The sequence below is a fragment of the Magnolia sinica genome, chromosome 14, assembly GCF_029962835.1.
Source record: "Magnolia sinica isolate HGM2019 chromosome 14, MsV1, whole genome shotgun sequence".
NCBI classification, from domain to species: Eukaryota; Viridiplantae; Streptophyta; class Magnoliopsida; order Magnoliales; family Magnoliaceae; genus Magnolia; species Magnolia sinica.
The window spans coordinates 3,095,219-3,123,080 of NC_080586.1; the positions used below are offsets into that span (position 1 = coordinate 3,095,219).

The 27,862-nt window shown below is 38.6% G+C and overlaps 1 protein-coding gene across 3 annotated transcripts; it reads right to left on the minus strand.

Annotated features, from left to right (window-relative positions):
• Positions 1 to 871: 871 nt before the first annotated feature.
• LOC131224801 (uncharacterized) lies at positions 872 to 27,562 on the minus strand. Of its 3 annotated transcripts, XM_058220199.1 has the most exons (23): positions 27,404 to 27,562; positions 25,368 to 25,672; positions 25,109 to 25,229; positions 21,254 to 21,336; positions 20,904 to 20,945; positions 18,378 to 18,595; positions 18,104 to 18,233; positions 12,442 to 12,524; positions 12,079 to 12,291; positions 11,578 to 11,937; positions 11,333 to 11,495; positions 9,708 to 9,899; positions 9,422 to 9,631; positions 9,187 to 9,279; positions 7,492 to 7,706; positions 5,593 to 6,147; positions 5,158 to 5,238; positions 4,937 to 5,022; positions 2,687 to 3,355; positions 2,482 to 2,574; positions 1,742 to 1,895; positions 1,506 to 1,622; positions 872 to 1,418 (listed from the first exon to the last, which is right to left on the minus strand). In XM_058220199.1, exons 1-22 carry the CDS (start codon positions 27,516 to 27,518, stop codon positions 1,538 to 1,540), a joined length of 4,266 nt encoding a protein of 1,421 aa, XP_058076182.1. In that variant the 5' UTR covers positions 27,519 to 27,562; the 3' UTR covers positions 872 to 1,418; positions 1,506 to 1,537. The 3 variants fall into 3 exon arrangements, with proteins under 3 accessions (XP_058076182.1, XP_058076183.1, XP_058076184.1); XM_058220200.1 differs by lacking the exon at positions 20,904 to 20,945 and having other exon boundaries at positions 27,404 to 27,561; XM_058220201.1 differs by lacking the exons at positions 20,904 to 20,945; positions 25,109 to 25,229; positions 25,368 to 25,672; positions 27,404 to 27,562 and having other exon boundaries at positions 18,378 to 18,605; positions 21,254 to 21,273.
• Positions 27,563 to 27,862: the final 300 nt, after the last annotated feature.

The window sequence follows — 27,862 nt, forward strand, 5'->3', positions numbered from 1 at the left end:
CCTCACCAAAATACGTTGGCATCGTTGCATGGATTTGAGATTTTCATGATAATTCCATGTAGAGGGGCAATGATTACGAATTCCTTTACCTGTCTCCTAAAAACATGTGCATTTGACCCGTGCTTCCTATATTAGGTTTGGTGGCAGTATAATCATAATGTTGCCACACACACACACACACATAATGATCACATAAATTATAGAGGTCTTGACATATAACACCTCCCACTCAAAGACAAATAACACCCTCCCCTGCGGATTTTACCAAATAAGACCTATTTTCCAAACAAGGTAAACAAAAATACCTGCAATTAATCTTTTGGGAGAAATAACCATAGTTAGGTTAGCAAAATCTTTTTTCGAAAATGAGAATATTATCCCTCTCAAATCCCCCAAATTCCAACCTTGACACTAACTTCTCCTCCCTTGTACCAAATCTAAACCCTAACCCTACCCTATTCCAAACAAGGGGTAAAAAGTTTTCTTCTTTATCTTTTTTCCAATGTCAAAAGCCCGCTGTAAAGCCTTTGACATGGTTCTATGATGTCATGCTAATGGATGTTAACCAAGGGGTGGTTTTTGACTGAATATAGAAAATGGAAGGTGTTATTTGGAAAAACGCGTGTTATTTGTCTTATGATCTAAAAGGGGAGGTTGCTATATGCAAAAACCTCTACATTAGATCATCTCCAAGGGTGCATTTGGTTGCACTAAATATCATGAAATATAAAAAAACAGCTCCAATTACTGATTTTCTGATGTTACACAACAATTTCAGTATTTCCTAGAAAGACAGAAGACTATTACAATACCAGTAGCCCTTTGCCAAGGACAAGGACACCTATAGAAAATCCACAAACCTGCAAAGGTCAAGGAATATTAATCAAATTATATTAGTTGAAAGGAAAAAAGGTCAGAATGGTACTTGATTTTACCGAGCAACTTGAAAATGAACTCTCCAATTTTCCAACTATGATATAGAATCTCTGCTGCCCTGCCATTTAACTTAGAACCCAAATGCCATTCGACTCCATACAGATGCTGAAATTACTGAATTCAACAAATGGTTACCACCAGCTAGTATGTATGACCAACGTGTCCAGTAAATAGCTCAGTTCAATTCCTTGTTAAAGCATTCTGAAAGCCAGATGAAAGCTGGAAAAAGAAAATGATGGATCAAATAAATTAAAATGATTTTCCTTGTTAAAGCCTATTGAAAGCCAGAGGAAGGCCGGAAAAAGAAAACAACGGATCAAATGAGTTGAAATGATTTTCCTGGATGTGAGAGGGGCAAAGCCACAGGCCCACAGCCTCCTCAACTGTAATGCACCAGATTTTAACACTGATTCTTGGATTTTTTCCTCTTACAGTGATCCACTGGCAACGATCGCATTAATCTTCCGTATGGTAACCATCACCTGTTCCATACAAACTCGAAACATCGGACTTATTTCAGAGAGAACACACGCAAAATCAGCAAAATAGTCAGCAAGAGTCCTCCGCACCATCTATTAGTTCATGACTGTCGAGACCCATTTCAGTCTTTAGAATCCTCATCGCAGGAAGTGGAGAACTTGACCATTTGCATGCCCCTTCCAGCTACAGCAATCTGATATTGATTTCTGGGATTGATTAAGAAGCAAGATCCAAGAAGACCATCAAATCTCCTCACAAAATGTTCTAAAATCATATTTCTTGCACTGCTTAAAAATGCAATTTAAGAGTTAGGCTCTCAATTCACCTGCCACAGGATCTGGCATCCAATGATTCCGGCTCTGGCACGCTAATTACCAGGTGGGAATGCTCAGTAAGTTTGCCATTTTTGCTGAGATGCCAGCACCTGACTCGTTGATCAAGACCAGTACTGAACACCCAAGTCCCATCTGTCCAAACACCTTCATAAACAGCATCAAAGTGAAAACCCGAATATCGTTTAACAAAAAAATCCACATGCGAGTTGCAGGGCATGCACACTAATATGAAGGGGGAAGGAGAAAACAGGTATCACTTCCATTGACGAGGAGTGAGCTTTTGTTCTCACTTCAAAGTTCTGTTCTTTTTAGAATTAGAAGAAATAAACTACAAATGCAACCAAGCCTCATAATATGCAGAGCTTTATAAAGCCAAACGCTAAACATTGCCATAATGTGCAGGCAAGGAACATCCAACCAGTGCATCAGATGGGCCCCACATTTTAGATGACCTGGCCTGAAAATCACTCTGGTCAACTCATTAGGTGGACCATCCACGTACAAGCAACAGAGTTTAAAAAATACTAACAGTCCACATTTGACACACACATAAGACCATGTCAAAAACACACCTGCCAGGCTGGCATGTGGTGGTCGCATGTGAAGAAGTGCGCGTGGGGCCTCTTGGAATAGCCAAACGAATATGCAAAACTAGTGTGGAAAGAAAGAAAAAAGAAAAAAGAAAAAAGAAAACAAAAACAAAAGGAAAAAAAGGAAGAAAAAAAACTACCTTTTACTGCAGAACTGTGAGCTGATGCAATTCTGTCATTACACAACATTCTCAACCTATTGCAAGGAGAACCCATCCCTGTACCACCCAGCTCTGCAAGAAATACAAATCCCTTTACTAAATTATTACATGATAAATAAACACCAAAAAAGCACAACTACTCAAAAATAGAAAAGAGCACAACTACTTGAAATTAGAGCCATACCAGTAGGCTCTCGGACCATTCCAGCCAGCACATGGTTTGTAACATTAGTAGGTTGCTGAGGTCTAGCATCAACATTCGTCGGTTGCAGTGCCAAATCAAAGCCAAGACAGTTTAGTGCTTGGTCATCACCGCCACTGAGAACATAGTAAACTCGTTCAGACTCTGAATGGTGGCGATCATTGATGTTCGAGACATGGAGGCAATTGACCCCAGATTGGTGGACAGAATTCACAATATGTGCCGGCCATACTTCATGCACTCCAGCCAGATATTCATCAGACTGCATTTCTGGCACCGGGAAGCCATCGGCTGCTGTACTCTGGGTAGAAATGGTTGGCACATCTGAATGATCACTACCTAATTCAGATGAAACCAAGCCTGCAGCTTGGGTGACATCACAGCCATTACTGTCCCCAACGATGTGAACTGGATCCATGGCATCCGATGGACCCTTTTTAGCAGATCGATTTGGTAAAGATCTCCACCATCGACCACCCTGGCTTCCCCTCCCTGTTCGGGGTCGTCTCTGACACTCAATGAGCTTTTCAGGCTCAAGTGTCAGGACCCGTTGCATAAAACATTCAACTGTTTCCGTCAGATCCCAGAAAGCAATGCTTCCATCTGTAGATCCACTAATGACGATATACATGCTTCGGACTTGAACCTTATCTGTGTATCAGATCGACAAAGAAAAATTACTAATTTGGGTTAAAGGAATAAGGGGAAATATGATTGTGAATGGTTGACAGACAAGGTAGCCAACTTGGTATATAGAAACAAAAGAGGCGAGATTGGAGGATGTAAAATAACTGCCATTTAAAAAGTTTTGTCCAAATATGGTAAAAGAAAATCTTCAGAACACGTAGCAAGAGAGCTTCCATATATTAAAATATCACCATTTTCCACATGCATGTAGGATATGAGCATCAAGCAAAGTATCAATGCAGATGTATGAATCACACATCATATACCCAACACAACAAGAGATGCATCCACAAATATCCGTTCATATCAGCATAAAATATAAAAATATGTAGATATATAGAATACAGCAAAAATAAAATGCAGTTTTATCTTATTGAGAACTAATCACCTACAAACTGCCTGCATCACAAGAGGAATGCAGTGTATTTTCACAAGAGAGAATTTTTTACGGGCAGGAAAATGCACTGCATTGCTCTGGCTAGGGCTGTCAATGGGTTGGGCTGCCCTGATGGGCTTCTGAGCTTGGCCCGCCTTGGCCTGAGCTAGGGCTAAAGTATCAGGACCGAGGGTTGGGTTCAAGCTCAAACCTTGAGGCCGATTCTCCAGCAGGTCAAGCTTCGACTTAGCTTTCCAAAAGCCCATAATTTAATTTATATGAAAATTTTCCCATCCAAATTTCTCCATCTTTCCCTCTTCAAAACTCAAAACCCAAAAATTTCTCTGCTGCAGATGGCAGGTAAGTAAATATCATGAAATTTCAAGGCATTTTTTTCAATTACCCTCTTCAAAACCCAAAACCCAAAACCCACCCCTCCCTCCCTCCACTGCATATGCCAGGTATGTAACTATCATGAAATTTCAAGACATTTTTTCAATTGCAAGTGTTAGAGTTTTTACCTCATTTTGCCTATATCATGACTTAACATAGCTACAATGTGTCGCTATGTTGGGGCCCACATGCTGTGATGGTCTGATTATCTGGATTGTCCATGTCCTGGTTGGTACTCTATACTGGCAATCATAACAAGAGCTTATGCTGAACAGATGATTCTAGCAATCACAATGTGCAGATGAATGTGGAACATTGAAAAGAACATTTTCGTTGGCTCACATTCCTCTGTAAATATCAGAGGTCAGGTTCTTTTTTGAAAAGCCCATCTCCAGGCCACCTCAGGCTCGGGCTCAGGCTGGACTATTTTGGCCTGACAAGGCCCGGGCTGGGTTTGGGTTTCGATTGAAAAATGTGGGCCGGGGTTGGACAGAGCTTGCCCCCATCCTAACCCAGCCTGTTGACACCCCTAGCTCTGACAATACAGGCAGCCCGTAGGTGATCAGTTCACTAATCTTAATAGCTAGATCAACCAGTCTCACATGCACAGCCATATCATGTTTCAGCTGGGGAAATTTTAAGTAAATGGAGTGTCCATTGTACATGTGTTGATTGTAAAACTGCATGGCTATGGAGTTGAAATGCAGAACTCTTTGTTATCAATATACTTTAATCTAGGATGCAGATCTGTCTCAAGGATCCAAGTAAGAACTTACCTTTAGAAGGGTCCAAAATGGGGATTACTACATGCTGCAGTGCAAGTACTGGGGATGTTTGAGAGACCAATAAAGCAACATCAAACCTGCAAGAAATAAAGATCAATACGTGCAATACAAGAAAAAGAGAAATATTCAGAGCAGCGAATTTCACAAATATCTTGGAGAGACGTCCCTGAAAAAAAAAAAGAACTAGATTACATGAGTGCATAGATACATACCAGAGACGAGAAGGCAAAAGAAGAGCCCGCAATATGAGTGTGGCATCCGAACAGGCAACCACGATGAAACAGATTGTTAACCTGTAACAAAGGAAAAAATGCGTTTACTACATGTGTAGGAGATACTGATGCACCATTCTCTAAGGGGATGCTTAGAAGTCCCTGGTTGATATGGCCGGCGTGTTTCACTAGTGCAGAATTGCAGGTGAGATATGTTCAGGATGTTGCCATACCCCACTTCTTAAGCCCACTTAAAGCAGGTTCCATTTTCTGTCCACCCCAGAAGCAAACCACACATAGTTGACTCAGAAATCAAGCCAACCACTATTTAGCACTACAAAAAATGCTACCCAAGTTCAACAAAGCAGTGAGAGATTGCCAAGTTCAAACTGCTTTAGCAAGCAGAAGACAACATTGTATTTGTAGTCATCTCACCTGGAATCAGCACCTTTCAGAAGAAAAGCAGTTACAGCCATGTATCGCCAGTCATTTTCATTTTGCTCCTCTTGAGTTAATTTGGACTCAGTCTCCTTGCTTTTAGCAATGGAAGCTCTAGATGTTGGAGAGGCTTTCAGAACAGAAACATTTCTCCCTTGTCCAGAATTTTGTACTGTGTTTTCTATACTTTTGCGAGTGCTGGCAAACTTAGGTGGCATGTGAGTGGAGAGCCACTGAAAAGACATTGATGGGCATTCTGGACCACCTATATTTCCAGTCTTTGCAACAGCCCCTTGAACAAGGGCTTCTTCCTTGTGTCTTTTGTTTTGAAGAAGCCAAGAAGTTAAAACCCGCTTTGCACCAACGGAAATAAGTAGAAACTGATCATCTCTGTCTGCAATAGCATCATGTCTATGCTCTCCACAAGAGATGTAGGCCTGACCAGTCGTGTATATCTCTGATACAAAGCATATGGACCTCACAGCTGATCCTCCAACATGCTTCCCAAGCAACTTGGAAGCAGACCAACCTTCAACATCTGAAGGATTGTAACTGCAACATGCATACTATGATTTCAGCTTGCCATCTTTAATGAACATTGAATTTACCTCATGACATTGCAGTAAAAAAGCAGTAGAATATTTGACTCAAAAAAGCCGTAGAATATTTGAGGAACTTCTTTAGGAGTGAAGATTTATCCACTGATAGCATAAAATGGGATAAAAAAGGCGTGTCCACACCAAGAATTACATGCAAAAAGTAAAAGCACAAAACACCATATACACAATGCTAGCAGATATGATATGATGCATGATACTGTAAGGCAAATAAAAAACCACCTGAAGCAGTTTGATGAGGTAGGCACTTGGCAGATGGTCCTATCATGTTCAACAGTGAGATAAGGCATATATGGAGTGCGTACAATAGCTATTTGGGACACAGTTTAGCACTCCAAGAGTAGTCCCACTCTCAGCCAAGTCAACTCAGTTGAGACTCGAGCTGAGTTTCATGTACACACAGCTCATCTCTTTTCCTAAGCAAAAAAGGAAAAATCCATTACGTTCTTAACAGCACACTTGAGTTTTTATGACACAAGTGAGGTTTTTTCTTTTCTTTTCTTTTCTTTTCTTTTTTTCTTGCCCATAAACCTAGGATACACCAAAAATCACATTTATGGTTTTTGCTGGAGTTTCTCAAGGATTTAAGGGTTAGGGTGGCTTGGATTCGTGCTGTAATTATCACTCCAAACCCTTCTATAACCACCCCCTTCAAACCCTTCCATAAGGCAATCAATGGTGCTACGTAACCTATTTGAAAATTGCAACTTGAAGAGTTCCAACGTACAGTTTATGAACTTCACAATGCGAGATGGTTGACAACTGTGCCTAATCGCACTTCTCAGGTGAAAATCTATGCATGAGAGAGGTCTCTAACGTTGGGTCTTTACTCTTACGCGGGTGGTAGACTCCCAGGAGTTTCAACACCAGGTCAAGGGTTCGAGTACCCACCAGTGGTGAAATCCCATGGCGTGTGTGTGCGTGTGTAAAAAATAAAAATAAAAATAAAAATAAAAAAAGAGGTCTCTAATGTTCCTGTCTTTTCTGGTATATAGTTATGACTTGAAAATAAAAACTTTGCTTGGACAAAAGAACAATAAATGATAGTATGCACAAAGGTTTGTTTTTAATCCATAAAGAGTGATATGTGAGCACTTGCATAAGGGGGTATCCCGACTCACACATACGCAATCATCCTTATACCATATGAACTAAATATTGAGAAACTTAGTTTAACATCCTATATCCAGCTCAAATCCAGGTCTATAAAAAGGGCCATTCGATTGCTTTGGCATCATTTAAATGCCACACTTCTGCACAGAATGAGGCATGAGCATACCTTGTCAATCGCACAGTTCCATCTTCACATCCTGTTGCGACCCAGCTTAGTTCATGGAAGCAGTTACTTTCTGTGTTCGGATTTTTTTGCAACCCAACAGATACAAAACATAAGGAATGTATCTCTCTCCCATGATATTGCATGTGCAGAAACAGAGGAAATAACTTCCTATCACTGACTGGCACCCAGAGTCTATTAATATGAATAGTGTGATCCTGGGAATAAGAAACAGTATTTATTAGAGAAATAAGATGCCAGGCAGGATGATTGGTTTATGATGTGCAAGGTGATGCATGGATTTGGCTAAAAAGCTCTGAACACACCCATTTCTACTAAAACATACACCTATTCATAAATGACTATATGATTTTTGCATGAAATGAGTGCCAGAAGCTGTGAATGGACAACTGTTTAGGTTAGGTTTTTATGGTTATTTTATTTTATTTTATTTTATATCTTCTGACAATTCATGTCTTACAGAGAAAAAGATGACAGAGATGCTTTTTGTCACCCCCAAGCATTTGACCCAAACAGTTGCGCACAAGGTTTAAAGTATCGTCCAAAACCAGTACGTATTGCCTAATATGTACCAGTATCACCTATGAACAATACGGGTGTATCGACCGAAACAGCCTGGTACAGCGAGATACAGGGCAATACATAATTGTGTTGATGGTGAACGATACATTACATAACACACCATTCCAAACCTTGGTAGCACAAAAATCAAACAATTTTGGGTCTTCTAACAGAGTATATCATAAGATTCATAACCCTTTCTCTTTGAATGCACCGGATTGCTATTGGATCCCATAGCCAATTACTTGAAATCCTCAACAAGCTCTCAAGGGTGTATCATCTTCCTTGGTGTTACTATGGTTTCATCTTGGGAAGAGAGAGAAACCAAGTGTTCTGATATGCAGCTTATTATTAAAGAAATGCATTAGAAAAGAAAATGACCAGAATAGTACCCTCATATGCAAAACCCTGTTTATCGTGTGTGTTCATATTAGATTTTCTTACTGTGGGATCAGATTCCCAACAGGCTACCAAAAGAAGAAATCAGGAGACCTTCCCTGTGTATGATCGATCTCTATCCCATGCGTGGTGTGCTGTAAAGGTCATTACGGGACCGTAAAGGCCGTTACGTAAAGGTAACCGAGGCAATTGTTACACGTTGCGGGGTTATAACAGTTGTAACAGCCGTTATAGAAAAAAATGACCTGTAACCGTCGTTAATGGCCCGTTACGCCCCTTATAAAGGCCATAACAGTCCTGTAATGGCCTGTTACGGTAAAAATATAGGTTTTTCAGATTATTATTTTTTCAATGTTACGAGGCAGATAAAAGTTTTTTGGGTTTTTTCTTTCAATTAAAAAAGAAAAAAAGAGAGACCTTAATGGCCATTATGCGGCCATAACAGCCGTTATGACCCGTATCGTAAAGGTAATGGTGGTGGCCGTTATGGCCACCGTTACCATTACGGAATACCTTGATCCCATGAATAGTTTTATTTCTCTTCCTATTTGATAATAAATTGCCAGTTACCAAACATAAACTTGATGGTAAAATAACTATAGAATAGCATAAGTTCCCTTATCTAAGGGCATTTCCCATGTGATAACACTTGCAAAGCCAGCAGGAGGGTGTGATGTCATCTCCTGACAAAAGGGAGAAATAATTACAGATACAAACCTTCAAATAGGCAAAGCAGGTCTGAATTTCCGGTACATCACCAAGAAAATAAGAATGAGGACGCCGCCATCCACCACATGGAACCAGTAAAATCTGAACAAGTAACGATTTGTTATTGAGGCATTGAAATAGCATATGCAAGCAATGATATCACTTCCAACATAAAGTTGCATATATGTATGTATGCACATGCATGCATGCAAATGTGAGTGTACATGCGAAGAAAAGAAGGTACCTTTGTATCATTTACTAGGTTCCATATGATAAAATCTGTTGATGCAAAGCCTACTGCATAATTACCATGTGCCAAGTCTTCCTCGGAGCTGGCATTGGCAAAGACAGATTGAATTAAACTTAATTCTCTCACTTGCTTCATCCCCATAAATTCCAAACTTCGCCAATCTTTGTCGTATTTAAAATAGCACACGCATCCATCTCCTCCAGTCTAGACAAGAACGTGTTATGTAATGAAACAAACAGATCTAAATCCTCACTTTGATAGTTTTAGATTTAGTACTTACCGAACGTATTTCAACTTGGTTGAAATGTAATGTGGCAATAAAAATGCTGGCCACACTCGATATCCCATGAGCTCCTTTAAAATAAGCTAGTGAAGGGATATTCTCTCCTAATTCAATTGAAGTAGCAAGTAACAGGCCCTTTGATAAGGGGAACATTATAAGATTACCACGTTGATCACCGCATACCAGCACCTGCAAGAAATCAGTTAGATCAATCAAAAGAAGAATGTGAGATGCAATGGATACACCGATATAACGATGTTCAATTCCACGGTCTCCTCCTGCTGATGAAAGGAAGGTTCAACACAGTCATGGGCTTGCCATGCTCACCATAGGAGAAAACCCATTTGAGGCAAAGACCCAGAGAAGAGCTAACTGGGTGTTAAAAGTGTGGCTAAGTTAACCCTTTTTTAATGCTCTTTATAAGTTAAGCCTTGTAAAAATGCAGAATTTTGGAAATTTCACATTTCCCGAATCTCATTTCTGTATGTCTACAACTACTTAAAATTGCTTTTTCTCGCATTTCCCTAATCATCTCTCTCCCTCTATTACATGTTTCATTCTTTAATCTGAAGTGAATACCATGAAAACATAACATGATAAAACTATTCATTCATTTTTCAAGTGGATGAATTATATGAATATTTCATATAATTCATTTTTACTACAGCGCCATTGTGTTTTTCAGGTGAACTTGAACATTTACTAATAATAAAATTCAAAATAGAAAATTACAAAATAAAGAAAACTTTCAGTGAGATGAGGAATGACAAAACAAGATAGACAGATAGTAGAGGGTAAGATGCTTTCATGAATTGGAAAAATATGCAGAAATGTGAATAAGAGAATGAACATGTACAATTGGGCAATCTATGCAAATAGTTGACAAGCTTAGGAGGCGAGTCAGACAAGTTGAGAGAATCCTGCCACACCCCATCAGCATCATTCAACATGAATCACAAATTCATATTTGGTTAATCCAATTTGGATTGACCAACTCCCAAGTTTAATTGCCGATTTTACAAACCCTCCCCAATGCTGAAGATTCTACTAAATAAATCCATCTTAAAACCATGTAGCCAAATCTCTAACGAGTTCAGTAATAAGTAACTATAGGATCCACAGCCTGAGGAATCTCTCTCTCTCAAAAAAATAAAAAAAGGATCCTCAGCCCGATGCTTTGCACAACATACTCGGGTTTTCAGTTCTGACAAGTGGGGCCCATTGATCAGTAATCTAGCCTATGGGTCTGTTGCATCCCAGTGTGGGTGGATCATGCCTTAAAAGCCTGCTTGATAGGATAATCCTAGCCCTTTTCATTTACAATCTACAAATAGATGGTGAAGAAGATAAACACAGCAACTATCCACATTCAACTGAAACAAGTCGCAAATAGTTTTCTAGGATCTTCCAATCTGGGAGATTACTGGGGCATGGTCCATCAACCGTAGGACACAGTAGACCAATAGTCTGTGAACCATGGGCCCTATTTTGTGAGAACTAAAAATCCAAGGATTCTCTGAAAGCTTTGTTGGCAAGGATCAGTACCATACCACATTGATTAGGATATTGAGGTGGGCTAAAAATGATTGTGATTTTTAAAAAAAATAAAAAAAATCAATCACCTCTTCTTCAAATGAAGCATCTAGACACAAGATTCGTGTTCCGAAACATGATGTGAAACCTGCAATTAAAGACATCTCACAATCCACACATGTTTCGTCTGCAAAAGTAACATCTATTCTCCATAACTTTAGTCTTCCTCCTGGATCAGCAGTGAAAAGATGGCTGCACAATGGGCACAAAATTAATGCGGAGTTTTGAACATCTTCAACCCTGTTGAATCATACATGTACAAAATGGTCATTACCTACATCCCAATGACTTGCACCAATAAGTTCCTAAAATCTGTCTCTCTTTCTCCGCTGACCAAGTAAAGGAGAGGGCTACTTTAGGGGCGCACACACTATCAGTTATCCTAAAAACTGTTGCTTTTCCTTTGCCATCTCCAACAACGATCCAGTCTTCTGCATCCTTGGAGAAACCAGATGAATTTGATGACAGCAGATCCATACAAATGATAGGCACTTCTTCACTTATGCGGACAAGTTCAGTCCATTTTACATTCCCAGGTTCAGAGAGTTTAACATGATATAGGTAGCCATGGTTAGTGGCGACGTAAAGGACATCATCCTGAGCAAAACGCAAGCATCGTACATATTCGCTTTTGCTGTAAATGCCACCAGTCAAACAAATCCATGAGAACCTCCAATCAAAATTGAAATGGGAAAAAAAGTGTGCATATTAAAGTACTCCAGAAAAATCAATAGGCTTAGTAAAAGGGCAGTAGTGAAATTTAACTAGGTGCTACCTGTCCATGAGCCCGAGCTGTTCTGATGAGCTCGGCATATGAATTGTGAAGATCTCTGTCCTATCCATAAATTCTTTTACTGCCCCATCACAGTCAATTTTCTTCCCAAGTGAAGAAGCATTAAGTGGATGCACTTTTATTGCAGAGTCAAACCCAGCAGTGATGAGCAGCGAAGAGCTTGGATCATACAGGCATCTCCATATGCCTCTTCCGCTGTATGGTTACAAAAATGTGCACATAGGTTAAGCATCTTCGAATACAATATATGTATGAAGCTATGAACCACCTCCAATTTGTAGGTCATAGAATAAAGTATTCCTTCAATCTTAAATTACTCTAGAATGAGTATTATTTGCAACTTACATATGTTCCCTGATCACCATTAGCTGAGTCCCGTCCATTCCCCACACACGACAGGTACAGTCCTCACCAGCAGTAATAATTACCTGAAATAAACCCAAACAGGATAAAGGTGGCTTCAGCTCTAGGAACCAATCAAAAGCCCAACCATGAAAGATGCCTGAAAGCATGAAATAGAACAAGTCAAGCAAAGTGCTCCTGCAATAACAGCAGTAGAACAGCGTCTCTTGTAAGAAAGATAGCACTTATCTGCTGCAACCGAGTGAACAATTTTATTGAGAAAGCAGTGCCTGAAGTCACTGAATCTTTAGTTGCATGGAGAAAATTCTTATTTTCAAGCCAACAAAAAATGCAAGTACTGCCTGATGTCATTTGGAAGCAGTGATGCCGTATATTTTCTGGGTGTTGCCTTGTGATCATGGCACTAATTTTATACTCTTGGATCCATATTACCATTGCTATGAAAATATTGTCCAACCTTCCCTTTCTTGTGCAGATTAAACTCATTGATGTGGAATTCCATTTTTCTTTGAATATACAGCGAACGTGAAATTTTCTTGACAAATCTTATCACAAATACACTTGCTGGTCTTTTTAGTTAAGCAATGACCAGACACCAGATATCGGTTTCTGCTTGGCAAATTGCTGCTCATTGCCACCAGAGCATCACTTTCAGGGGAAGTGCCAGACATGAATCTCCTCATATGGGTGCTTATGTCTTTACACTTATCTATGTATTTTAAACGCATGCATTAGTCATCAGCCAATTATACTCAAGTCAGATGGAGAATTTATCGAGTTCCTCAGCAAGATCATACAACTCTGGTTCCACTGCTTCATCTCCTTCTCCAGTTTATTTTTTAGAGTTATTAACTTATCATATATCTGTATATGCATCTATGCTTGATTAATCATATGTGTGTGTGTGTGTGTGTACCCTCAGACCCGAGTTTCAGTTCGTAACTCATACAAAAAGTGTACTACCTTAATTTCTCGATCAGTTTACTCAAAGGTGATAATTACATTCAATCTAAGTTTCACCCCAATTCCAATCACACATACATAACACTTAGCACCAATCAACCAAGCATATATAAATCTTGACGACCCTCAAAATAATATAAATCTTAAAAATCATTTATTTATTATATCATCATACTATAAATATGTTTATTCCAGATTAACATTGTTTCAATGAGATAAATCTAAACGATTTCTTAAAATCTCACAATCAATACCAATATACATTATACGCTAATCAAATTATTCTAGCAAATAAATCAAATAATCAGAAATGGTCTAATGTCGCCACTTCGTCTTCAAACAAGTATGGCCACGTTTCACATGGGTCGTGTTTAGGGGCAGTGGATCCTTTCGGTTCCTGCGCCATATCGTCTGTTAATGGCTCATCTGTATGGTTTTTCATCAATAAGAAGTTAGCTAGCCAGGTTTAGTGAAATAACTCGGCATGGTTCATAATCATAACAATTAAAATAATACAAGCACTGAATGTAACCATGTATGCACAATGATATGGATGCAAATGGTGTATGAGTGCATCAAATGGGATGATCGTTCATTTGCTTGGGTTGGACATCGTCAACCTGCATCCGCCCGTTGGGTAGGCTTCCATCTTTCGGTAAGCTTGGGCATAGCTCGCATCTGGTAACGCTCTACTAGGATCGACATTTTTTCCAGGGAGGGCCCCTAGGATCGACAATGCAAATGCAATGAATGATGGATAATGTATGAATGTATCATTTTCATAACTGTTATAAATATTTGTCTTGACAAGAACATTCATATGTGAATTTAATGTACAATTATCATAATTATGTAATTTGGCACAAATTAACAAGTGATTTACCATAGCAACAATATTGCAACAAAACACTCAAATCTGTATATCAATGAATCAAACAATCACAAATAATTTATTTTAATTCCAATGAATCATGAGACATGTTGGGTTACTCACCTAAGTCTGGTAGTGTATAATCCACAAGGTAATTAGGTTTGTTTGAATTCAGAGATTCTATCAATTATATCAACAACATTATTATTCATCTGGTTATATTACACGATTGGGCCCACATTTGATATACATCCTAGGTGGCCAAACCCTAAATGATCAAATAATTAAAATTATATGTTTAATAAATTTAATTATCAAAATTTATTAATCAGGGTGGCCCACCAGATGATTGGATCATCCAGATTCTTGAGGTCTTGGCATATTTTACCTCTATACATTGGATGAATGGTGTGGATCTAATTACATATACACCGATGGCCCATCTCGACTATCCACGTTAAGTGATACCAAACAGTTGCGCAGAAATCTAAGCTTTCCTTATTAAACATTTATAAATCTGACTAGTGTGGCCCATTCGATGGTCAGATTGATCTGAAATTCAAGGCACTATTATCTTTTGGTGCTTAGGATCAAATAACCCGTTCAGATCTATCTTAACATAATCAGATTCCATCCATTAAATTTATTCCTAAAATATTACTGACCAAATCTGAAATAAAAAAGCATCACTTTGTTAAAATTTTCTCTACACACCTATACAATGATCGTGTGGATGATCCACACAATCCGTTGTATGGATCGGGAAGAAATTAACAACATAATAGATACATAAAAAGATATATACAATGGATGGTGTGGATCATCCACACGATCATTGTATAGGTGTGTAGAGAAAATTTTGACAAATTGATGTTTTATGATTTCAGATTTGGTCAGTAATATTTTAAGAATAAATTTAATGGATGGAATCTGATTGTGTTAAGATAGATCTGAACGGGTCATTTGATTCTAAGCACCAAAAGATAACCGTGCCTTGAATTTCAGATCGATTCGACCATCGGATGGGCCACACTAGTCAGATTTATAAATGTTTAATAAGGAAAGCTTAGATTTCTGCGCAACTGATTGATATCACTTAGCGTAGAAAGTCGAGAAGGGCCATCGGTGTATATGTGGTTAGATCCACACCATTCGTCCAATGTGTAGAGGCAAAATATGCCAAGACCTTAAGAATCTGGATGATCCAATCATCCGGTGGGCCACCTCGATTAATCATTTGACATTTAATTTCAGGATCTTAAAAAGAAAATCTAAAATTTGATAATTAAATTTAATAAACATATAATTTTAAGTATTTGATCATTTAGGGTTTGGCTACCAAGGATGTATATCAAAGGCGAGCCCCACCATGTAATATAACCAGATGAATACTAATGTTGTTGATATAATTGATAGGATCTCTGAATTCAAACCAACCTAATTACTAGAGTTAGGCAAGATCCAACTTGAACCGACGGATCCGAACCGAAAGCCAGGATTGGGTCGGATCGAGTAGACCCACTCAGATCCGACTGCACATCGAGTCGAGTTTGGGTCAGTAGCCAATCTGATCCGATCCGATCCGGTCGGGTAGTATAATAATTTTTTTAAAACTATTACATTCACCCCTCTTTTACCCGAACGGCGAACCCTAACCCATCCCTACCTGAGCGGCGCCACACGAGGTCCTTCTTTCTCTCCTCCTTTCTCTCGATTTCCTTCCTCTCCTTCTTTCTCTCCTCCTTTCTCTCCCTCCCGATTTCCCTCTCGTTTCCTTCCAAAGTTTCCGGTTTGGCTTGACTCAACACAGTCCAAATCGACCGAACATACTCAACTCGATCCGACTCGATTTCCTTGACTGAGTTGGACTCGGTTTGGGTCAGGCCAGCAATGATTCGGATCAGATCGAGTCGGCCCTACTGGACTCGGTCTCGGATGTATATCAAAGGTGGGCCCCACCGTGTAATATAATCAGATGAATAATAATGTTGTTGATATAACTGATAGGATCTCTGAATTCAAACCAACCTAATTACCTTGTGGATTCTACACTACCAGACTCAAGTGAGTAACCCAACGTGTCTCATGATTCATTGGAATTAAAATAAATTATTTGTGATTGTTTGATTGATTGATATACTGATTTGAGTGTTTTGTTGCAATATTATATGCTATGGTAAATCACTTGTTAATTTGTGCCAAATTACATGACTATGATAATTGTACATTAAATTCACATATGAATGCTCTTATCAAGACAAATATTTATGGCGGTTATGAAAACGATACATTCATTCATTATCCATCATTCATTGCATTTGCATTGTCGATCCTAGGGGCCCTCCATGGAAAAAATGTCGATCTTAGTAGAGTGTTACTAGATGCAGGCTATGCCCAAGCCTACCGAAAGGTGGAAGCCTACCCAACAGGCGGATGCAAGTTGACGATCTCTAACCCAAGCAGATGAACGATCATCCCATCTGATGCACTCATACACTATTTGCATCCATATCATTGTGCATACATAGTTACATTCAGTGCTTGTATTATTTTAATTGCTATGATTATGACCTATGCTGAGTTATTTCACTTAGTCTGGCCAGCTTACCTTTTTATTGATGGAAAAACCATACAGATGAGTCATTAGCAGACGATATGGCGCAGGAACCAGAAGAATCCATCGCACTTGAACACGACCCATGTAAAACGTGGCCATACTTGTCTGAAGACGAAGTGGCGACATTAGACCATTTCTGATTATTTGATTTATTTGCTAGAATAGTTTGATTAGCGTATAATGCATATTGGTATTGATTGTGAGATTTTAAGAAATTGTTTAGATTTATCTCATTGAAACAATGTTAGTCTGGAATAAACATATTTATAATATGATGATATAATAAATGAATGATTTTTAAGATTTATATTATTTTAAGGGTCGTCAAGATTTATATATGCTTGGTTGATTGGTGCTAAGTGTTATGTATGTGTGATTGGAATTGGGGTGGAATTTAGATTGAATGTAATTATCACCTCTGATTAAACTAATCAAGGAATTAAGTTAGTACACTTTGTGTACGAGTTATGAACTGAAACTCGAGTCAGAGGGTGCACACTCTGTACTCAAATTTCGAGGTGTGACAATATATATATATATATATATATATATATATATATATATATATATATATATATAATGTACCATGTGTGTTACATCTTATGCGCCTAAATCTTGACCAATACACAAAATGGAAATACTTATCTTTTTCAAAAAAAAAAGAAAAAAGAAAAAAAGAAACCATTGAACATTCTACATATTAATTATTTTACTTGCACCTTTTCAATCTTATGGAAACATCTACATAACCATGAGGTCATGAAAAACAAACTATTTATTGATCCCTTAACCTGGGTCATTAACAAGATATAAATAGACACCAAGAAATTGGGGGCTAATGAGAGAGATGCTAGTTCTGCTTATTCTCTTGCCCAGTGAAAAACATATGCAACTTGCCTCCTTTCAAAGCGGAGACAAATAAATTAATTCATGTAATGGTATTATATTAGTAAAATTGCATTAAAAACCATAAAATAATAGTAAAATTGCATTAAAAAACATAAAATAACAGTTAAACCTTGGATATATAATATCTTTTTTTTTTCCTGTAATTTTTGGTTCCCAGTTGCTGGGATTTTACTGTAGTTTTTTTCACTTAATGAATATTTGAATATCCATCAAAACAAAACCCTTGGATATCATGTAAAAAACATGAAAGGAATGGTAAAAAATGGAGGACAACTTAACCTTACAGAATCAGAGATATAACAGTCCCAAACTCTAGCATTATGTCCAAAAAGTGTGAGGCTGATGGAAACATCAAAGCTACACGCCTCTTCACCAGAATCTGTCATCAAAGCACTAACTTTCCAGATACGGGCACTGCTCTAACAAAGAAACCAAAGAACCATTATTAAAGTCAAGGAAAAATTGCTGGAACATAGACAGGACTACCGAATTAAAAGTACTTATCTCAAATTGGAAAATGAACAAACTGTGGAAGGTGGAGTAAAAACAATTACCCACCTACGATCATCAGAGACGGACATCAGTTTTGATCCATCAGAGGACCATGCTATACGGAAGATGGAGCCTTCATGCCCTATTAATCTACTCAAAGGAACTGCCATATATTGCTGATCACAGAGCTGCCTATCCTCAAAGCAAGAAGTGCCATGATCATTAGAGGCTTTCACTAGACTTGCAGAAGATTGAGCTTGTTGAACCAGCTTCCAAACAATTACCTGCCAGAAACTAATACAATTGAAGAAATCATGCAACTCTTAATAGAGCAGAGAGCAACACTTGCCAATAGAGGAAACGTGTCATAAATCACACCAACTAGCAAATAGGAACTACGTGAAATTTAAGGGAAAAAAACTGATATTTCACATAATACCATAAATGCACAATTCAATTTGTATGTTAGTACAGTTGAACTACCATCACGGAAATACATGCAATTGATGAAATTGAAGAAATGGAAATAGATTAGGATGCAGTATAATATTAGAAAAGGGAAAAAATCATTATTCAAAGGCAAGAAATATAAGTTGAAACAAAATAAAAAAGCATTATGTTTACATGTTTAGTTAATAAGGCAAAAATCGGAAACATTTGAGAGTTCAGTTTCCTACAAAATATAGTGGAAACATACAAGACTGAAAGATCAAGATACTCAAGAATGATCATAAGAATAATTGTTGAATGGTAATTCAGATATTTTATGGAAATAAAGTGATGGCATGAAACAATTGATTATGCCAATATAGAATGCATAGTGAGATAGAATAACAATGGCAATGGAAACCAATCCTCTTTTACCTTTTAAAAGATGAATATATTGGCAGTTATGAGTTTTTTTTTTTTTTTTTTAAATAAAAAATAAAAAATCTAATTAAGCCATCGGTAGCAATAGAGAGAACTTTGCTTTCCATGTATAGCTGCTAACACTATTGACGTACTTTTGACTAGGGGTATGGCACTTGCAAGGCACGTGGAGTGGGAGTAGGGGAGAGAGACGGAGGGAAAGGGTGCGGCCACACACTGCACATAGAAAGAAAGAGGAATGTTTTCAATGGTGGGCGATCCATCCCACTTTTTCTAGTTTTGTGGCATACTCAATTTCCAGATCTACCTCGTTTCGGGCTGACGTCCTAGCATGAGGTGGCACATTAGATGTATCGAGTGGATTTCATATAGTAATCATGGTGGGCCCCAAACAACCTTTGCTAGCAAACTAGGCTACAAGCAAATAAGAGGAGAGCGAGCTACATGTAAGAAAGGATATTTGCAGGTAAAAAATCTATGCCGTTCAAAGGCTTATTACAAGTGAAATTTGAACCACTCGACAGAAAATAACCACATTGTTTAGTTCCCAAAATATTCCCGACTTCATCTAAAATGTTGTTCTAAGCCCTTCCAATATTCAAAGTTTTGCACCTAAGAAAACTATTTGCGGGGGGCAGAAATGTCTAAAAGCTACTTGGATTATTATAGTGAGATTATCATACAGCCCATAAGCCAGACAAGCTTCCTCAGTTCCAACATAGGCAGACCCACATTGTCAGGCTTCATGTAGAATCATAATTTTAAAAAAAAGATAACTCAAATTTTATTAAAACAAACAAAAGAAGCAAACAAAACAAACAGCCATCGCTAAACCGCCGAGGTGGCTGCCCAGCTACATCCCCAGAAAAGTGAAATTACAATCCTTGAGCTTCTCAAAATTGGAAGCTCCCTTTATGATTAGAAGCCTCGCCCTTTAGGAAATGCTTTCCGCTGACTTGCTTTCATGTCAGAAACATCTAGCATCTCTCCTCCTACATGGACCACCATACAACAAGAATGGTCATCCTCCATAACATTGTCCTTTCTTTTCCCAATCTTATCCCATGCCAAGCTTTCATGAGATCACCCGCTGAAGCCAGAAAAGACCACATCACTCCAAAACGGGACAAAATATTTGTCCAAATCATCCCAATAAAGCGACAATAAATGAACAAATGGTCGACCGTCATCTCCCATACAGCATAAGCATGTGTTCAGAACAATCATTGCTCGTTTCCAGAGATTATCGACTGTCAAAACCGAAGGCCGCTATCTTGGGAGGAACTAGATAGTGCCAAACATGTTTAGTGATCGCCTCTTCTCTAGCCATGGAATTCTTAGTGAGGCAGGCATAGAAAGACCAGACCGAGAATGCGCTTGATTTGTCAAATCTCCAAAGCACGCTATCTGAAGAGGATATGTCCGGGCAGCATAGATGACTATGATCCAATAGGGCCACAAATTCCTCGATCTCCACATCACAAAGATATCTTCTACATTGAGGTTTCCACCTCTCCTCCTACAAATGAGAAGTAGTTGGAAACAACAATGGAAGGATCCAGCACAAGGTGGTATATTCTAGGAAAGTCCACTTTCGTGTAGAATCATAATTGGTACAAAATGAGTCTAATTTGCACATAACAATTCTCATACAGTCTATTCCAATCAGCATATGAACAAGTAATTGCAGTTATGACAGGTGAAGGAGATATTTTGGCTCACCTGGGTACGAGTTTTGAGGCCCAATAAATAATCAGAATGGGGCTGGGCTTGGATAAAAATAAAGGCATTAGTTAGAGGACAGCCCACTCCACCAAAGTTATCTAACACTATCCGATTGGGTGCTTCGCTAGTGGTATAGGCAAGGTATTTGCCCACTTGTCTACCTAGTGGGCTAGGCTGGGCCAAGAGATGGGTATTTAACTCATGGACTAGCCTTGGACAAGCCATAGAGCAGCCAAGCCCATTTACACCCTAATGAAATCTTATCATAATATCCTCTAAATCAATTCAATACATAACCACCCAAAATAAATATATAAACAATCACTAACAGGAGCAGATAAGATTACCTCATTATAGATGGTACCAGATGCGACCCGAAGAGCTTTTACATTGTCACCCCATAATCGCATAGAATATAGAAGGCACCTTTCTGCAAGTGATAAAGGAACAAAATGCCAAAAGAAATAAATTACCATTATTATTTTTTGATAGGTAAGCTGGGATAAAACCCGAGACATCACACGTTGAAACACACTATCTACATTATTAAACACAAAAAGGCCTTTTGCAGCTGATAATTTTTGCACCCAAGAGAACAAATTATTAAACATAAAAAAACTAGTTATCTGAAATAATCAAAGACAAGTTCACAAATGTTTTTGAACAAATCCCTATTCGAAAAAGCAAAAACATAAGACAATTCCTCCACCTTCCTTGCGTAGTGAATCAAAGTATAAAACTTGTGCAAGTGCAACCAGAATCCTTTGTTCTTTGGAAAATGCTCATAATTCCATTCAGTTTTTTTTTTTTTTGTTTAATGAATGACTATTTTATTGTAGAAGACGGATTCTGGGATAGTGCCTTGATTGCCCATGAATGCATAGATTATTGTCACTAAAAAGATAAGAGGGGTATTGTCTGTAAGTTGGACCCAGAAAAGGCGTACGATCATGTGGATTAGGAGTTCCTAGACTACATGCTAAGCCATCTTGGGTGTGGCAAGAAATGGAGGTGGTGTAATGCGGGGGCATTTTCACACCGGGCTCGAGTGGGGTCCCCTGTGGGATGCCGGGGCACACTCGGGGTGGGCAGCCCGCAGAACCCATGGATTTTAGGCCCACGAGGAGGGTTCGACCGAAGACCTAACCCATGGAATTGGGGCCTGGGCTATAAGATAAAGGGATTAATTCGCCATGCTCTATCAATCGAGCTTTTAGAGCAAGTGGTTAATTGTCCTGCATCAAATTGGTATCAGAGCGGGAGGTCTCGTGTTCGAGACTTCTCACCATGGGTGATTAATGCGGGGGCATTTTCACGTCAGGCTCGAGTAGGGTCCCTTGTGGGATGTCGGGGCACACTCGGAGTGGGCGGCCCGCAGAACCCATGGATTTGGAGCTCACGAGGAAGGTTCAACTGAGGACCTAACCCATGGATTTAGGGCCTGGGCTATGAGATAAAGGGATTAATTCGCCATGCTCTATCAATTCGAGCTTTTAGAGCAAGTGGTTAATTGTCATGCATCATGGTGGATGCAATCGTGCATTAGCTTGACCAAGTTCACGGTCCTAATTAATGGATCGCTAAGAGGGTTCTCCAAATCCTCAAGGACACTATGGCAAGCATATCCACTTTCACCGTTCTTATTTGTGTTAATAGCAAGAGCCTTAAGTAAAATGTTGGAAAAAGTGGTTTTGGCGGGGCTCATAAGTCGGTTTAAGGTGGATAAGGAAGACCTTGAATTGTCCCATCTACAATTTGCCGACAACACAATTCTTTTCCGTGATGTGGAGGCGCGAAGGTGGACAACATGAGGAAGATCGTTTGTTGATTTGAAGTTGTGTCAGGCCTTAAGGTGAACATACAAAGGGCACAATAATACTTTCCGACGCTCTTATCTCCTTGTTGAATAGTGAAAATACTTTGAAGTAACTCGTAAATCCGAGCTAAGCTTTTCCCTTGACATCTCCTTCGGGTTATCCCAAATTTCCTTATTGTTTTCAAAAAGATAACATTCGCACTAATCTGGGGCTCCATACTATTCCATAACAACGCCCTAATATGAGCATCCTCTACCACCCAATCTTCATACTCTATTTAACTTTCATCAAGTTTGGGGGAAATCAAATATTTTAATTTCCTTTTACCCATAACGAATACCTCAGCTAACATGGCCCAATGTATGTAATTTGCGCCATTGGGTTTAGTCAATGTAATCTAAAAGTTCAACTTAGATGGAGACAGAGAATCTTGGCTTCATTCTTGGCATCCACTAATTAAGAAGAAATCAAACACCCAAGGAGGAACGACTTTAACTTATCCCACATGTATTTCAAAAACCAATGTATATCAACGAACTCGACCACTTGATGGAACTTCTTGTTTCAACACCTTCACACGTACATTGATTCGTTCACCCTTACAATGCTCACCTTCAACACATATTTTCGATCCCAAATCTGATTAAAAATCTAGCCATAAACACATGATGCCCCAATTTTGTCCATCACGATCGATCTACATGAAAGTGGGCCTCACACACATGCACGGCACACGATGTCAAGGTCCACCATACGGTGGTTGAGAGATTTGAGTAAATCACCCATCAAAGACCTTAGATTTTTCACTTCAAAACAATTGAAGGAAAAAAAAAAAAAAGAAGAAACGAGATCAATACCCGGATCAATTTCGCTCTGATACCAAGTGGATGGATTGACAAAAGGAGGAAAGAGAAGAACTGAGAGAGAATATAAGGATTAGGGTTCATATGTTCCCACCTTTCTCATGAATGCCATTAATAACAAAAGTATGCCATTATAACAAAAAAAAAAAGGCTATTAACATAGTTTTCAATATTTTACAAGAATGCCATTAATAACAAAAGTAAAAATACCCATTACATTTGAAACCTAGATGGGCCTAAGAATGAGCCATATAACAGCCCACATCTACATTCAATAACATTTCCCATGTAGAAAAGATTCATTCATTTTAAGGTCGTCGAAACCATGAAACTCATGAAAGCAATGAATCAATTTTATTTGTAACCATCCATTTGATAGCCACCAACTGGATGGTTAGGCTTGCTCAATCCATGTGATTTTCGAGCTATGCTAATATGTTCTGCATAGCTACATATCCATACAATGTGTAAGGGGGATCACCGTCATTTTGAAAATGGGAGTGAACAACCACCAGTCTTGTCCTTATAAGTAAGGTTCTTGTAGTGCAAAAGGAACATGCATAATGGTGAGTCAACCATTCAACAGAACAGCTTCTTTCTTCTGTTTCCAAATAACAAACCAGGGATCCATTCCTACCAGTTAGGATAAAACTACTAAATGCACAAAACTTGTGTTCCCTTTTTGAAGAGAGGTGATTCCTTTTTTTCTTTCTCATGACTAAATTATCTTCACCACTGCCCTTTTTCTTCACGCAAGCGGGGGGGGGGGGGAGACGAAAAAGAATATGGTATCAATTCTTTACACTAACGGCCAGTTTGGGTGCCACTTAAAAATGAGTTCATCTCATTTTTAGGTAATTGTAATTCTGTATTAGAGATCATATTTCCTTTTGGTAAGGATTAATAATCTTGATAACCAACAAAATCATGATCTCCAATATATAATTTTTTTGAGAGATCTCCAACACATAATTATGACTGACTAAAATGAGGCGAACTCATTTTCGGGCATCTACTAAACAGGCCTTGAGATGCTACAAAAAACAGGTTCTAACTTTCCATGTTTATGTCTTTAAATCCACTCCTATTTTCTAGGATCCACAACTCCATCGATTCCAAATCTTCTACTAACAAGAAGAAAGGTAGATTAAAAAATCCTAGATCAATGAGATAATCAACACAGATGACCATGATATGGCTATGGATCAAATACTCGCTACGTATTGAAAAAAATAAAATAAAAACACACAAAATCACAATCCAAAATGAGACATTTTATGTATGTTTATTCTTATCTATATAAAATAGTGAAAAAAGTGGGATTACATTGATCATGACTCCAGAATGGCAGTAAACTCAAAAGCACGAGATTGGCCTGACTGGCTAATCTAGCATTATTTTAAAATGTAAATTTCATAGGACTTGCATTCTTGCCTTAACTACCAAATCCTGATCCTTCCAAAATCCAATCAGAAAGAAGGAATGGCTTATTTCTGAACATTTTGCCTCTGAGAAAACTTACCTGGACATTTTACTTCAGCAAACATATTGGATCTAGAAATGTCCCATAGACAGACAGAGTTGTCGCTAAGTCCTACTGCAAGATGACTATCATCCTCATGCTCACAAGGCATATCGTCCTGCTACTAACAGGCCAGCAAATAATGTTAAGAACAAAAACATCTGCTTAAAGAGAGATCACTCATTTATCAAAAGAGAGAGAGAGAGAGAGAGAGAGAGAGAGAGAGAGAGAGAGAGAGAGAGAGAGTGACTATTTGTACCTTCAAGAAGCAAACGTCCATGACCCAATGATTAAATTTAGAGAAAATATGGATTAGCATCAAGCTGACACATGCTTTCACTGAACTTTGATAATCAGAGGTCATTTCAACTTGTAAGCTAAATAATTTAACTCTCCTTTCTCCAAACACAGCGATCTTGATAGCAGCTGTTGCAGATGGCCCACAGTTTCTTAAATCAAGAAAGTTACAAGAAATTCCATGCACACGGACACCCTCAAATACATTAAATGAGTTCAGAATCTTCCCAGCTTCGACATCATATACTAGCACTTGTGACCCACTTCCTGTATGGAATAAAGGAAGCCCGTGAGAAATGTATGAATTAGAAGTATTAGTAAACTCAAATATACTAAGAAAGCATTTGCCAGATTCATTTTCCTTAATCATAGTTTCTTTCACTAGTTCAGCTTCTTCTTTCCATGCTCAACCCTAAAATGTAGAAAGAGAAGGCAATAAAATAAATTAAAATTAAAAACGCTCCACTTCAGCAAGTTCCAGTTTAACTGCAAAATCTAAAGGGACATGCATGAAATTTCCATTAACATAATCAGTTTATCAGCTTCATTATCCAAATCGACTTACGTCCTAGAAAATTTTGTAAAGGGATGGTCTCATGTGAGTTTTTAGTGAAGGCCGTCAGAGATTAAAAGGGAAGAATGGTGGTAAGGACTAAAGCGAACGACCATATTCTTAGCACATTAATCTAACTGGTAAATTTTCAGATTTATAGGCTTAGCAATCATAATCCCACAGCTGATTCGTTAACCAAGAACGCCATCTAGTCACAAAGCACCTGCACACATGGGTGGTGGACCCCACAGTACAGATGAACTGGTGAACAAATCAAGATGGTCCATTCATCAAGCTGGCCACACATGGATATACATCAAAATTCCGACCATCACAAGTTCCTCCGTTTTTTGCATAAGGAGTGTACTGACCTTCTTTCTGTGCTGGGTCAACAGCACAGTGGGGCCCACCATACCCACAGTACATCAAATCACATGCCAGGCCAGAGCACGTGCATGTGTAAAGGTGTGTTTGGAGGCTAGCATGCCTCTTCATATCACTCAAAATTAAGGCAGTCTGCCATCGAACTACAGGCTTCGACCAAGAAAAATATCCAACATTTTCAACTGCAGAAGGGAGGAAAAAAAAATACTCAGAAGCCAAAGAAAAAATAAGAAAAACATTGCTATTCTGGCCAAGTATGATGGATGAAGCATGAGCACTTAGAAATTGCATACACGGCATACAAGTAAGTCAAATTAAACTGTCCAAATTATGCTTCCTAGTTTAGCATACAACCCAATGCTTCTGCTATAACAACAAAGAGAAATGGGGAAAGCGGGTCTCCTTAACGTTACGGGTCATTTTTTCCACTTATGACCATTCGGCCATTATGTAGCCATTTTGGCATACTATGATCACGAACCAAAAATTATGATTATTCCATTATCTGACTATCAGATTGGTGGACACTTAATTGGACAGTTAAAAATGAAAGTATATATATATATATATATATATATATATATATATATATATATATATATATATATATATTATATCAAATGATCCTGAGTTAACAAAAAAGGACCACAAATTAGTAGTTATTATCGTTCAAACTATCTCATTTTGGATTGTGACTTAGCAGCTCTGGGTTTCACAACTTAGTTTAATTTGAGTTAATGCATTCCATGTGTAAAATTCTGCCTGCCCGTGTATCAAGCATCATACACTGCCTGAGTATCATATATAAAATAAATAAAAATTGGGCTGCAATAGCATCATACAAAAAGATTATTAATACATTTAGAAAAGCTCAGTACACTAAATCATCAGCATCATACAAAAACTACTGTTTCCGGTCAGTCATGCGAATTACCGAAAAACCCATCAATATGAAGAGAACAACCATGTATGTATGTATGTATATATGACAAGAGAAAGAAGAAAAGATAGAGAGAGAGAGAGATAGAGAGAGAGAGAGAGGGAGGGAAGAAGATTCATACCAGCAAGGAGGAAGGGAGAGGAAGAGAGATGAGGGAGAGGGAGAAAACAGAGGGCTGAGATCTCCCCAAGGTATTGACGGCTCTGCAAACGCCTCGTGCTCTGCTCGGCAGCCATGGCTTCCGCTCTGTTACTCTCCGTAAGGAAGGGGAGCGGGGGTTTTGAAGTGACGAAGTAATAACATACGCGCTCGAGGCTTATGAACGTCATACACGGGTTCTCAATAATAACATGTGGGGCCCATGTTCATAAATAAATCTCGGCCATTGTTAATGGACCGTGTCCGGATGATATAAACGTTTTTCCAGGCCACAAACAATCCCACGAGTCAACTGGGCCAACCCACATATGAGGTGGGTTCGGACCAAGCTAAATAGTTAGCGGATTGGGCTCAGGTTAAACAATGAGGTCCATTTACTTAAATGGGTCTACCATGGGCACCATGCCTATCCTACCCATTG

Excerpts from the sequence above, each read along its gene's own strand:
- LOC131224801 (XM_058220199.1), bottom strand. The coding sequence starts at position 27,518 with ATGGCTGCCGAGCAGAGCACGAGGCGTTTGCAGAGCCGTCAATACCTT. Across the intron at positions 21,337-25,108 it reads TGCTGAAGTAAAATGTCCAG|AAAGGTGCCTTCTATATTCT; the intron begins GTAAGTTTTCTC and ends TATCACTTGCAG. Across the intron at positions 12,525-18,103 it reads ACTGTTATATCTCTGATTCT|GTAATTATTACTGCTGGTGA; the intron begins GTAAGGTTAAGT and ends GGTTTATTTCAG.